At 47.8% G+C, this 13,414-nt stretch overlaps 1 protein-coding gene across 3 annotated transcripts in view; it reads right to left on the bottom strand.

Annotated features, from left to right (window-relative positions):
* Positions 1–3,924: 3,924 nt before the first annotated feature.
* Positions 3,925–13,414, bottom strand: part of mllt1 (MLLT1 super elongation complex subunit) — an 80,258-nt gene continuing 70,768 nt past the window's right edge. For 2 of the 3 annotated variants that reach the window (XM_033047180.1, XM_033047182.1), the window contains 4 exons: positions 11,364–11,466; positions 7,231–7,302; positions 5,426–5,497; positions 3,925–4,690 (listed from right to left, as the gene is read on the bottom strand). In XM_033047180.1, coding sequence (XP_032903071.1) covers positions 4,562–4,690; positions 5,426–5,497; positions 7,231–7,302; positions 11,364–11,466 — 376 coding nt within the window. In that variant the 3' untranslated portion in view covers positions 3,925–4,561. The remainder of the gene's footprint in view (positions 4,691–5,425; positions 5,498–7,230; positions 7,303–11,363; positions 11,467–13,414) is intronic. The other variant, XM_033047181.1, reaches the window with a different exon arrangement.

Raw genomic sequence — 13,414 nt, 5'->3', positions numbered from 1 at the left:
GAGTCGCTGCCTCACAGCCCCCGAGACCCGGGTTTAATCCCGACTACAGGTGCTGTCTGTATGGAGTTTGCACGTTCTCCCCGAGACCCACATGGGTTTTCTCCGAGATCGTCGGATTCCTCCCGCACTCCAAAGACGTACAGGTTTGTAGGTCTTCTCATCGAGACCACAAACAAGATTACAAGTTGTACAGCCAGAGCTAAACACACTACTCGGCATCCGCATACAATCCCCTCCCCCACCTTGGTCAGTCTGATCACGTCTCATTGTTCCTCCTCCCTAAGTACTCCCCACTCATCAGACAGGTTAAACCAATTGTGAGGACAGTTAAAGTCTGGTCAGAGGAAGCGGACTTCACACTTCAGCAGTGTTTTGGAAACACTGACTGGAAGGCGTTTGCAGCCCAGGCCACCCTTGACTCCCACACGGACATTGATTCCTACACATCCTCTGTTCTGGACTTTATAAACTCCACCATCAATAGTGTCACCTCCCTCAAACGGGTGACCACATTCCTGAATCAGAAGCCATGGATGAACAGCGGGGTCAGGCTACTGCTGAAAGCACGGGACACCGCTTTCAGGTCAGGCGATGCTCGAGCCTACAGTTCATCCAGGGCTAACCTGAAGAGGGGCATCAAGAAGGCCAAGCACTGCCATAAGCTCAGGATTGAGGAGCACTTCAACAACAACTCCGACCCCCGACGCATGTGGCAAGGCATCCAGGCCATCACGGACTACAGACCCTCCAACACCACCCCCACATCCAGCGACGCCTCCTTCCTTGAGGAGCTTAATCACTTCTATGGCCGCTTCGACAGGGACATTCTAGAGACAGCCATCAAGGCTGTGCTACCTGCCGATCACCAACCCCTCACACTCACCCCCTACGACGTATACGTGGCACTGAGTAGGACTAATGCATGTAAAGCTGCTGGCCCTGAAGGCATCCCCGGGCGCGTGCTCAGGGCCTGTGCTGCGCAGCTGACAGACGTCTGGACTGACATCTTCAACCTGTCACTTGCCCAAGCAGTTGTCCCCACGTGCCTTAAAGCCACCTCCATCGTGCCAGTGCCAAAACACTCCACTGCGGCAAGCCTCAACGACTTCCGCCCAGTTGCACTTACCCCCATCATCACCAAGTGCTTCGAGAGGCTGGTCCTGGCACACCTCAAAAGCTGCCTACCCCCCACACTGGATCCCTATCAGTTTGCCTACCGCAAGAACAGGAGTACGGAGGATGCCATCTCAACGGCACTTCACTCCGCCCTCTCCCACCTCGACAACAGAGACACTTACGTAAGAATGCTGTTCATCGATTACAGCTCAGCATTCAACACCATTATACCATCAAAACTGATCACCAAACTTGGTAACCTGGGCATCGACCACTCCCTCTGCAACTGGATACTGGACTTTCTAACCAACAGACCCCAGTCTGTTAGGTTAGACAAGCACACCTCTTCAACCCTCACCCTGAACACCGGCGTTCCACAGGGCTGTGTGCTGAGACCCCTCCTCTACTCCCTCTTCACCTATGACTGCACACCTGTACATGGTACTAACACCATCATCAAGTATGCAGATGATACAACGGTGATTGGCCTCATCAGCAACAACGATGAGTCGGCCTACAGGGAGGAGGTCCAGCACTTAGCAGCATGGTGCGCTGACAACAACCTGGCCCTTAACTCCAAGAAGACCAAGGAGCTCATTGTAGACTTCAGGAAGTCAATGGGCGGCACGCACACCCCCATCCACATTAACGGGATGGAGGTGAAACGTGTTTCTAGCTTCAGGTTCCTGGGAGTCAACATCTCCGATGACCTCTCTTGGACCCACAATACCTCAACTCTGATCAAGAAGGCTCACCAGCGTCTCTTCTTCCTGAGGAGACTGAAGAAGGTCCATCTGTCTCCTCAGATCCTGGTGAACTTCTACCGCTGCACCATCGAGAGCATCCTTACCAACTGCATCACAGTATGGTACGGCAACTGCTCTGTCTCCGACCGGAAGGCATTGCAGAGGGTGGTGAAAATTGCCCAACGCATCACCGGTTCCTCGCTCCCCTCCATTGAGTCTGTCCAAAGCAAGCGTTGTCTGCGGAGGGCGCTCAGCATCGCCAAGGACTGCTCTCACCCCAACCATGGACTGTTTACCCTCCTACCATCCGGGAGGCGCTACAGGTCTCTCCGTTGCCGAACCAGCAGGTCCAGGAACAGCTTCTTCCCGGCGGCTGTCACTCTACTCAACAACGTACCTCGGTGACTGCCAATCACCACCCCCCCCCCCCCCCCCCCCCCCCCGACACTTATTATTATTTATTCAAATCATTTGCTATGTCGCTCTTCCAGGGAGATGCTAAATGCATTTTGTTGTCTCTGTACTGTACACTGACAATGACAATGAAAATTGAATCTAAATCTGGTGTCTGGCTTGTCACTGCTTGTGCGTGGTGGTGGAAAGATTGGTGGAAACGGGGCCACGACGTGAACGCTCGTTCCTGGTTTATAGATTAATTGGCTCGATACAAGTGTAAATTCCTCGTGTGTGTACGATAGTGTTAATATGCAGGGATTACTACTCGGAGTGCCGAAGGGATTTTTTCCACGTTGTATCTCTGCACTAAACTGCATCTGAACACTGGACGGCTCGATTGTACAGTAATTGAAGATAGACACAAAGCTGGAGTAACTCAGCAGGACCGGCAGCATCTCTGGAGAGAAGGAATGGGTGACGTTTCGGGTCGAGACCCTTCTTCAGACTGATGTCAGAGGAGTGGGCGGTACATAGATAAGGAAGTGTATAGGTGTCAACTTCCATACATCGGTGAGACCAGGTACAAGCTTGACAATCGTTTCGCTGAGCACCTCCGCTCAGTCCGTCTTAACCTACCTGATCTCCAGGTGGCCCAGCACTTCAACTCCCCGTCCCATTCCCAATCTGACCTTTCTGTCCTGGGCCTCCTCCATTGTCAGAGTGAGGCCCAGCGCAAATTGGAGGAACAGCACCTCAAATTTTGCTTGGGTAGTTTACACCCCAGCGGTATGTATTATTTCAGGAGGGGGGGGAGAGAGGGGAGGGGAGGGAAAGAGGGGAGGGGAGGGGGGGGGGGGGGAAGGGTGGTGGGTGAAGACCACCAGTTGCTGTAAAATCAGTGGTGGATCTTTACTACAACCCAAGATTAACAACAGAGAAACTCCAAGGAGCAGTGGGGTAAAATCACCAACTAGATATATTGGGTTTATGGATAGCGAGCAAGTATATACAAGGGACAATTTAAAGGAATTGCAGATGGTGTGCATATAAGATTGCAAAAGGCTGTTAACCACAGTAAATCAGGCAATAGTGAAGGAAATGAGACTGGGAACTGCAAGGATAAAGAACGGCTTAGCAGAAGCTGAGCAGAGAATCTTTAAAGATGCTCGGGCCACTTACTATTTATAGACTCTTACAGAACGAAACAGGCCCTTCAGCCCAGCTTAACCATACTGGCCATTAGATGAATGGTTTGGTTTAGTTCAGAGATACAGCACGGAAACAGGCCCTTCGGCCCAACGATTCCACGCCAACCCCAGCACGCTAACACTAGGGACAATTTTACTGAAGCCAATGCACCTACAAACCCATACATACGTCTTTAGAGTGCGAGAGGAATAACGGAGAAAACCCGCGCAGGTCACGGGGAGAACGTACAAACTCCGTACACACAGCACCCGTGGTCGGGATCGAACCAGGGTCTCTGGTGCTGTGAGGCAGCAACTCTACCGCTGCGCCACCTTTAGTCTTTTGTAAAACCCGTTGCTCTTGCCGTCTCCTCCCACAAAACTAGTTACACGAAGCACCAGTTGATTCTTTTGCACGATATGAATGTAGATTTTAAAAAATGTGCACATATTTGAACGTGGGAAAGGATAGTCAGTACTCAAAGGGTTTAAAAATATATATTCTTTAGACAATATACAATGCAGTAAGATCTGTTTGGGGTTCTGAGATCACATCAGCAACATTAAGTTCAGTAATCTAAAGGGCATTTCACGGAGTTTTATTTCCACAGTAAAAGTGTGTTTGGCCTTTTATTAGAAAACACAGAATTCTTCGGTTCACATCAGAGATGTAGCTCATATGTTCTTTTCCGAATATATACATTACTTCTATCGTCTTCGGGTAAAATTTTTCACACAAGTTTACTAGACTAAAACAAATGTCCCATCGGATGAGTCTTAAAAACATTTCCGTGTTCTTCTGATCGCTTGAATCGGTGAACATCCCCAGGAAGAGGAAGTCTTCCATCCACGCTGCCTCTGGCCCAGTACAATGGTTATGTTTCGGGAACTGATAAATGGCAAGGAAACGTAAGCGTTTGACAATGACTTTCCTGATCCCATGCAGTGAAGGTTTTAAAACTTGATCTCCACACGTTTTTGAGACAGGCAACGTTCAAAGTCTGGGGCGAGTGCCATTTGTCAACTCTCTGGCTGTGCTTTCCATCACGGAGGGACGGCACTCCAATGCGTTACTCCTCATTTCGATGTGCTAAGATTCTGTGTTGGAAGCCCATGTCATGTGGCTGTGGCCGCCAGGTAAGTCTGTAGTTTACGGACAGTGGTCTCATCCAGCGAGAAGAGGTCAAAGTCAAAAGTCGTGTTCGTAACATTGAAATGTCCTGTTTCTTCGATAAGGTTCACAATCTGCAGAGAGAATAAAAGGTGGCGTGAAACCATGAAAGAGGGAATGAATCAACGCTGCAGTTGATTAATTCCCGGGATGGCGGCACTCACATATGATGAAAGAATGGATCGACTGGGCTTGTATTTCACTGGAATTTAGAAGGGTGAGAGGGGTTCTTATGGAAACATATAAGATTCTTAGGGTTTAAGAAGGAACTGCAGATGCTGGAAAATTGAAGGTAGACAAAAGTGCTGGAGAAACTCAGCGGGTGCGGCAGCATCTATGGAGCGAAGGAATAGGTGACGTTTCGGGTCGAGACCCGGAAGGGTCTCAACCCGAAACGTCACCTATTACTTCGCTCCATAGATGCTTCCTGGTCTCGACCGAAACGTCACCTATTCCTTCACTCCACAGATACTTCCGGGTCTCGACCCGAAACGTCGCCAGGAAAAATGTTCCCCATGTTGGTGGAGTCCAGAACCAGTGGTCACACAGTTTAAGAATAAGGGGTCGGCCATTTAGGACTGAGATGAGGAAAGACGTTTTCTCCCAGAGAGTTGTGAATCTGTGGAATTCTCTGCCACAGTGGAGGTCACTTCACTGGATGATTTCAGGAGAGAGTTAGTTCGGGCTAACGGAATCGAGGGATATGGGGAGAAAGCAGGAACGGGGTACTGATTGTGGATGATCAGCCATGGTCATATTGAATGGCGGTGCTGGCTGGAAGGGCCGAATGCACCCATGTTTCTCCGTACCTGTTGCAACACATTGCGTTCTCTTAGTGCCATCAACCTGCGATGTAGATCCACCAATTCCTCTGTGTACGACTGCACAAAGTAAAATGAATAGAGATTTAATCATTTGCATGATTTGCACGGCTGGAGCTCAGCTTTGCCCTTCTGTTTGTGAATCTTACTGTGGGATTGGGTGAGAGGGTGGAGAGACAATGCAAGATGAAGACAGTCTATTTAGTTTATAGATACAGCATGGAAACGGGCCCTTCGGCCCACCGAGTCCAGGCCGACCATTGTTCACCCGTACACTAGTTCGATACTGCACACTAGGGGCAATTTACAGAAGCCAGTTAACCAACGAATCCGGACGTCTTTGGAAGCCATTTAGAACGGAGACGAGGAAAAAACACTTTTTCTCACAGAGAGTGGTGAGTCTGTGGAATTCTCTGCCTCAGAGGGCGGTGGAGGCAGGTTCTCTGGATACTTTCAAGGCAGAGCTAGATAGGGCTCTTAAAAATAGCGGAGTCAGGAGATATGGGGAGAAGGCAGGAGCGGGGTACTGATTGTGGATGATCAGCCATGATCACACGGTGCTGGCTCGAAGGGCCAAATGGCCTACTCCTGCACGTATTGTCTATTGAATGTGGGAGGGAACTGGAGCACCCGCAGAAACCCACGCGATCCCAGGGAGACCGTACAAATTCCACATACAGACAGCACCCGAGGTCAGGATCTAACCCCGGGTCTCTGGCGCTGTAATGCAGCAGCTCTACCACTGTGCCACCGTACCGCCCATCACTGGAGAACGCGGATAGGTGACGTTTCGGGACGGGGCCCTCCCGCCATTCGCTCTTCCACCTGCAGAGGGCAGTGCTTTTGGCAGTTGGGTTTGGGGGTTGGTCTGGAGCCTTGGACCTCCCTCTGTCCCTCTCGCCCACCTGCGGAGTTTACGGGTGCCACTTGACAATACGCTTCTCAAACACGGTCCTGTTGGAACGTACCAGTCCGTGTGATGCACATTCTTCAGCTTAAAGGTGGTGACTCCACCATCTTTTGTTTTAGAGATACAGCTTGGAAACAAGCCCTTTGGCCCACTGAGTCCGCACCGCCCGACTATCGCCCATTCGCTAGTTTGTGAGTTTGCTCCGGTTTCCTCCCACACTACAAATATATACAGGGGCGATTGTGGAGGCAGTTACGATACTGACGTTTATGAGGCTTAGAGAGTCAGAGAAACTTTGTTCCTCTCACCTTAAAGCTATGCCCTCTAACATTTGATGTTTCTACCCATGGAAACAAGTTGTGACTGCCTACCAACATTGTATATTTTTATTTCTCTGGAGGTTGGATGATGGATAATTTGGAGTTTGCACGTTCTCCCTGTGACCACGTGGGTTTTCTCTGGGTGCTCTGGTTTCCTCCCACACTTCAAACGCCTGCAAGGTTTGCAGGTTAATCGGCTTCTAATCCCCTACATGCACACGCCCCTTACAGCACTGCCAGTATCAGGAGAACTATACAAAAACTCTGCCACAGCTTTCTTTGTGGGGTGATAGCGAGTCAGGCCAACTTTCTTCCTACTGCTCCGATATGAGTTTCATTCTTATAAATCGCTACATCATTTTTTTCCATACAGAGGTGTTTCTTTGAATGAAGTATTACTAAAAATCGCACATATGACATTAAATACTTAGCAGCCGCACTCAAAAAATAAAAGCAGTGGAGTAAAAAGTCAAAATATTAATTTATCATATAAAGTCCAAACTATATTCCTTCCTCTAATCATCTACTATTGTGGCTCTTTAAATAATAAGGGAGCTGTTCACCTTGTCTTGCAATCCTTTTTTAAATAATTTGTCTGGTTTTTCACAGTTTTCAGGACTTTTTCTGCCAGATGCCTGCAATAGAGATAAATACAATTATTGTGTAGGAAGGAAGTGCAGATAGATGCCGGTTTAAACCGAAGATAGACACACAATGCTGGAGTAACTCAGCGGGACAGACAGCATCTCTGGAGAGAAGGAATAGGTGACGTTTCGGGTCGAGACCCTTCTTCAGACTGAGAGTCAGGGGAGAGGGAAACAAGAGATATAGACGGTGATGTAGAGAGATATAGAACAAAGGAATGAAAGTAGCGATGATAAAGGAAACCGGCCATTGCCAGCTGCGTGCTAGGTGAAAATGAGTTACAGACAATGAGACTCATCAAGACAAATTATCCTAAACTTTAACCCAATCCGCGCCGACCAGCGATCACCCCGTACATCGGCGCTATCCTACACACTAGGGACAATTTACAATTTTACCAATGCCGATTAACCTACAAACCCGTGTAGGGAGGAACTACAGATGCTGGTTTAAACCGAAGATATACAATACGCTGGAGTAACTCAGCGCGACAGACAGCATCTCTGGAGAAAAGGAATAGATGACATTTCAGGTCAAGACCCTTCTTCAGAGTGAAAGTCAGGGGAAAGGGGAACGAAAGATATGGACAGTACTTAGGACAAATGAATGGAAGATATGCAAGAAGCAACAGTAATCAAGGAAATGTGGAGCCCACAATGGTCCAGTGTTGGATGTGGGGTAGGTGATAATGAGGTGTACAGACAGTGGCCATTGTGCCACCCTTATGAATGCTGCTTCTTTGCATGTCAGAAACGGGACAATAAAATATTTTATTTTGAACTCCATTGTCCTTCACGTTTCTATTTATAAATGCAATGTTCAAGGATTTTGTACAAACGACTCATGGGCAAATAGAAAAACACAGCAGTTTGTCAAGTGAAGGGATGCTTGGAATAAAGGGGTTTCTCTCCGACAGAGAAACAATAGTCACAGAGTGATACAACGTGGAAACAAGCCCTTCAACCCAACTTGCCTACGCCAGCCAACATGTCCCATCTACACTAGTCCCACCTGCCTGTGTTTGGCCCATATCCCTCCTGTCCTATCCATGTACCTGTCTAACTGTTTCTTAAACGTTGGGATAGTCCCTGCTTCAACCCACCTCCTCTGGCAGCTCGTTCCATACATCCACCATCATTTGTGTGAAAAAGTTACCCCTCAGATTCCTATTAAATCTTTTCCCCTTCACCTTAAGCCTACGTCCTTCGATTCACCTACTCTGGGCCTAATCTCTCATTTATTTTCCCACACTCTGTATTCATCATCCTTGGATGGCCAACACTACAGAGGCCAAAGATAGGCACAAAGTGCTGGAGTAACTCAGCCTTCTTTTTCCACACCCATCCTTTTTCTCCAGAGATGCCGCCTGATGGTTACTCCAGCACTTTGTGTCTATCTTTGGCATGAACTAGCAGCTGCATTTTTTTAGTTCAACTACTAGAGACCAACCACAACTTTCACACCCACCACACTAGTGAAAGTAAGCATGCAGGTACAGCAGCCAGTGAAGAAAGCGAATGGCATGTTGGCCTTTATAACAAGAGGAGTTGAGTATAGGAGCAGAGAGGTCCACACCTGGAATATTGTGTGCAGTTTTGGTCCCCTAATTTGAGGAAAGACATTCTTGCAATTGAGGAAGTGCAGCGTAGGTTTACAAGGTTAATTCCCGGGATGGCGGGACTGTCATATGCTGAGAGAATGGAGTGGCTGGGCTTGTACACTCTGGAGTTTAGAAGGATGAGAGGGAATCTTATTGAAACATATAATATTATTAAGGGTTTGGACACGCTAGAGGCAGGAAACATGTTCCCGATGTTGGGTGAGTCCAGAACCAGTGGCCACAGTTTAAGTATAAGCGTTTGGCCATTTAGAACGGAGACGAGGAAACACTTTTTCTCACAGAGAGTTGTGAGTCTGTGGAATTCTCTGCCTCGGGCGGTGGAGGCCGGTTCTCTGGATACTTTCAAGGGAGAGCTAGATAGGGCTCTTAAAGATAGCGGAGTCAGGGAATATGGGCAGAAGGCAGGAACGGGGTACTGATTGGGGATGATCAGCCATGATCACATTGAATGGCGGTGCTGGCTCGAAGGGCCAAATGGCCTATTGTCCATTGTCTACTATCAGACCACAGGCCTGTGAATAGACTTTTCAAGCCTCTGATGTTAGATGATTCCAAGGGAAAGGCCAGTGTCATTGCTTGTATAAAGTGTGACCATGCATTAGGAATCTGCGGCTCCTGAAGCATGATGTCCCATCTAGTGGCAGAGTTATGATGCTGCAAGTGTTGAATTGTTTGAATTCATTGATGCAGCGTGGACCCTTTGGCCCATCGAGTCCAAGGCGACCATCATTCACCTTCTCACTTTCACAACCACTCGCTACACGAAAGGCGTCATTTAGAGAGGCCAGTTGCATGTGCAGCACAGTGTCATAGAGTAAGCTGACTATACAGATATCTTCAAAAAACGTGCTGGAGTAACTCAGAGGGTCAGGCAGCATCTTTGGAGAACATGGATAGGTGACGTTTTTCAGACCTACTGTGATGGGGAGAAAGAAATCTGCAAGAGACGAGATGCTTAAGAAGGAACTGCAGATGCTGGAAAAATCGAAGGTAGATAATACTGCTGGAGAAACTCAGCGGGTGAGGCAGCTCCATAGATGCTGCCTCACCCTTAAGGGTCGAGACCCGAAACGTCACCTATTCCTTCGCTCCATGGATGCCGCGTCACCCGCTGAGTTTCTCCAGCATTTTTATCTACCTTGGAAGAGAGGAGAGGCACCTACACTGACCTTTCTGTCCTGGGCCTTTTTCCACTGTCCCAGCGCACCTCATATTTTGCTCGAGCAGCTTACACCCCAGTGGTTTTAACATTGACTTCTCTAACTTCAAGTAACCCTTGCTTTCCCTCTCTCTCCATCTCTCCCCCTTCCTAGTTATCCGACCAGTCTGACTGTCCCCCAGATTAAATATTATCCATGTATGCTTCTAGCTAAAAGCCCTGTCCCACGGTACGAGTTCATTCCAAGAGCTCTCCCGAGTTAAAAAAAAATCAAACTCGTGGTAAGCACGGAGAATGAACGTAGCGGGTACGTCGGAGCTCGGGGACATCTCTTAGCGGCTCGTAAAGCTAACGGCAGGTACTCAGAAGACTCGCTAACGGCAGGTAAGCACGGGAAGACTCGTGAAGATTTTTCAACATGTTGAAAAATATCCACGAGAGCCCCGAGTACCGACGAGTGGCCATTACCGTAAATCTCCGAATTCGAAATAGGGCAAACTCGGGAGAACTCTTGGAATGAACTCGTACCGTGGGACAGGGCTTTAGCAACGATCTATTCTACATTTTCTTTGAGCTTCGTCCCTTTTGATGTCTCGTTTTCACACCTTACGCTTCCTTATCTCTGTCTCCCTCTCCCCTGACTCTCAGTCTGAAGAAGGGTCTCGACCCAAAAACGTCACCCATTCCTTCTCTCCAGAGATGCTGCCTGACCCGCTGAGTTACTCCAGCTTTTTGTGTCCGTCTCCCATTTACACATGATCCACTCAGTTGGATCAAGCACCTGGTTGCTTGGAGGTGTGTGCAAGTTATTCAGGAAAGTCTGAATGTCCCACTGATTCCACGCCAACCAACGATCACCTGTACACTAGTCCTATCCGACACACTGGGGAACGATTTGCAGAAGCCAATTAACCTACAAACCTTAACATCTTTGGAATATGGGAGGAAAGAGGAGCACCCGGAGAAAACCCACGAGGTCACAGGTAAAACGTACAAACCCCGAACAAACAGCACCCATAAATCAGGATTGAACCCGGGGGGTATCTGCTGCTGGAAAGCAGCAACTCTACCGCTGTGCCACCCCACTACTGTGTCTGGTCTCTGCTATGCCCTAAACATACAGATTATCTTTGGAAGAACTTATTGCCACCAAGAGTAGCAGTTTATATTAAAATAGCTTCAGCATACCACTTCAAAATTGGAATTTATGGTCAGAAATTGGATGCTGACATTAATACCTGCAGCACATATACGGACACCTCTGTACTCACCTTGTTACTGACGGCTAAGTGTTTTTGAATTGAAGGCTGGTCGAGGGTGTTGATATTGCAATTCTCGCTGCTTTCGCTTCCACTATCATCACTTAAACTCAACCTGCAAACAAGCAACACATTTGCACATGTTTAACAATGTCCGCACACTTTACACCATCATCCAGACTCTTCAGGCTTCATTTACCTTAGACTAAATCTTATTCCCTTATATAACTATGCACTGTAAATGGCTTGAGTGTAATCATGTGTTGTCTTTTTGCTGACTGGATAACACGCAACAAAATCTTCTCACCGTCCATTGGTAGACGTGACAAAAAACTAAACTGAATTTATATACTTGAAAGGAGAAATGTATCAGTCTTAATGTCAAACAGCCTGGGAACAGGCCCATCAGCCCAACTTTCCCACACCGACCAAGATGGCCCATTTACACTCGTCCCACCTGCCGGCGTTCGGCCCATCTAAACCACTCCTATCCATGTACCTGTCCAAATGTCTTTTATTACATTTGTACATTGAAGAGGAAAGACATAACATTTCATATTCTTGAAAGATGAAAGCATCAGGGAGTGGAGACATTAGCAGCTGAGTGATTTGCTAAATGTGTAGGAAGGAACAGCAGATGCTGGTTTACACCGAAACTAGACACAAAATGTTGGAGTAATTCAGCACGCTAGGCAGCATCGCTGGAGAAAAGGAATAGGTGGCGTTTCAGATGGAGACCCTTCTTCAGACTGAGAGTCAGGGACGAGGGAAACTAGAGATATGAAAGGGGACAAAGAATCAAATGAATGAAAGGTCGCTAAATTGTCCACTTCTGAGACTTTGGTCTTGAACACTTTGGCAAATCATTTGTCTGTAAAACCTCTAAACAATAATCAGATGAGCACGGCAATCTCTGCAATTGTTAACTTTCCCGTTATGTTTAAGAAGGAACTGCAGATGCTGGAAAAATCGAAGGTAGACAAAAATGCTGGAGAAACTCAACGGGTGAGGCAGCATCTATGGAGCGAAGGAATAGGTGACGTTTCGGGTCGAGACCTGGAAGGGTCTCAACCCGAAACGTCACCTATTCCTTCGCTCCATAGATGCTGCCTCACCAACTGATGTCCAGAAGGGTCTCGACCCGAAACGTCACCTATTCCTTCGCTCCATAGATGCTGCCTCACCAACTGATGTCCAAAAGGGTCTCAACCCGAAACGTCACCTATTCCTTCGCTCCATAGATGCTGCCTCACCAGCTGAGTTTTCAGAAGGGTCTCGACCCGAAACGTCACCTATTCCTTCGCTCCACAGATGCTGCCTCACCAGCTGAGTTTCTCCAGCATTTTTGTCTACCTCGGACTATCCTTGATCGGACTTTGCTGGCTTTACCTTGCACTAAACGTTATTCCCTAATCATGCATCTATACACTGTAAACTGCCCGATTGTAATTCCGCTGACTGGTTAGCACGCATCAAAACCTTTTCACTGTACCTCGGTACACGTGACAATAGACTAAACTGAATAAACCAAACTGAAGCTCAACAAACTAGACTTGGCTCAGATCACTGTGGCTACAGGTTTTGTGTCAGAACCTGAGCCTGTGATCTGGGCTGACAATCCAAGGTCTGTCTCACTGCCAAACACTGACTCACTTCAGTGAAACGCTGAGAAGGATTAGAGTAAACTGAAACCTAAAGCACCCTGTTTATCTGCAAGATTCAAAAAGTAACTGGACTCTTGCCCAGAAATTCAATTGTGAAACAGTTTTATTCAGTTTTTGTGCTATTGAAATTCAATTTTAGTTGAAATAGAATTGCAGTGAAGTCATGTAGCGACGTGCCAGGTTCCTCTGGGGCAAGGTTAGACACACAGTGCTGGAGTCGCTCAGCGGGCCAAGAGAAAATGGACAGACAGTTGAAATTGGTTTATCTTGGTGCTAGAACCACTCGGCGGGTCAGGCAGCATCTCCGGAGAAAGGGGACGAAGAGGGGTCCCGTCCCGAAAAGTCGCCCGTCCTTTTTCTCCAGAGATGCTGCCTGACCCGCTGAGTTACTCCAGCTTT

This window comes from Amblyraja radiata, chromosome 29, assembly GCF_010909765.2.
Source record: "Amblyraja radiata isolate CabotCenter1 chromosome 29, sAmbRad1.1.pri, whole genome shotgun sequence".
In the NCBI taxonomy this organism is placed as follows: domain Eukaryota; kingdom Metazoa; phylum Chordata; class Chondrichthyes; order Rajiformes; family Rajidae; genus Amblyraja; species Amblyraja radiata.
Note: the sequence above shows the minus strand (reverse complement) of the source record. Positions and strands in the feature narration are given on the sequence as shown.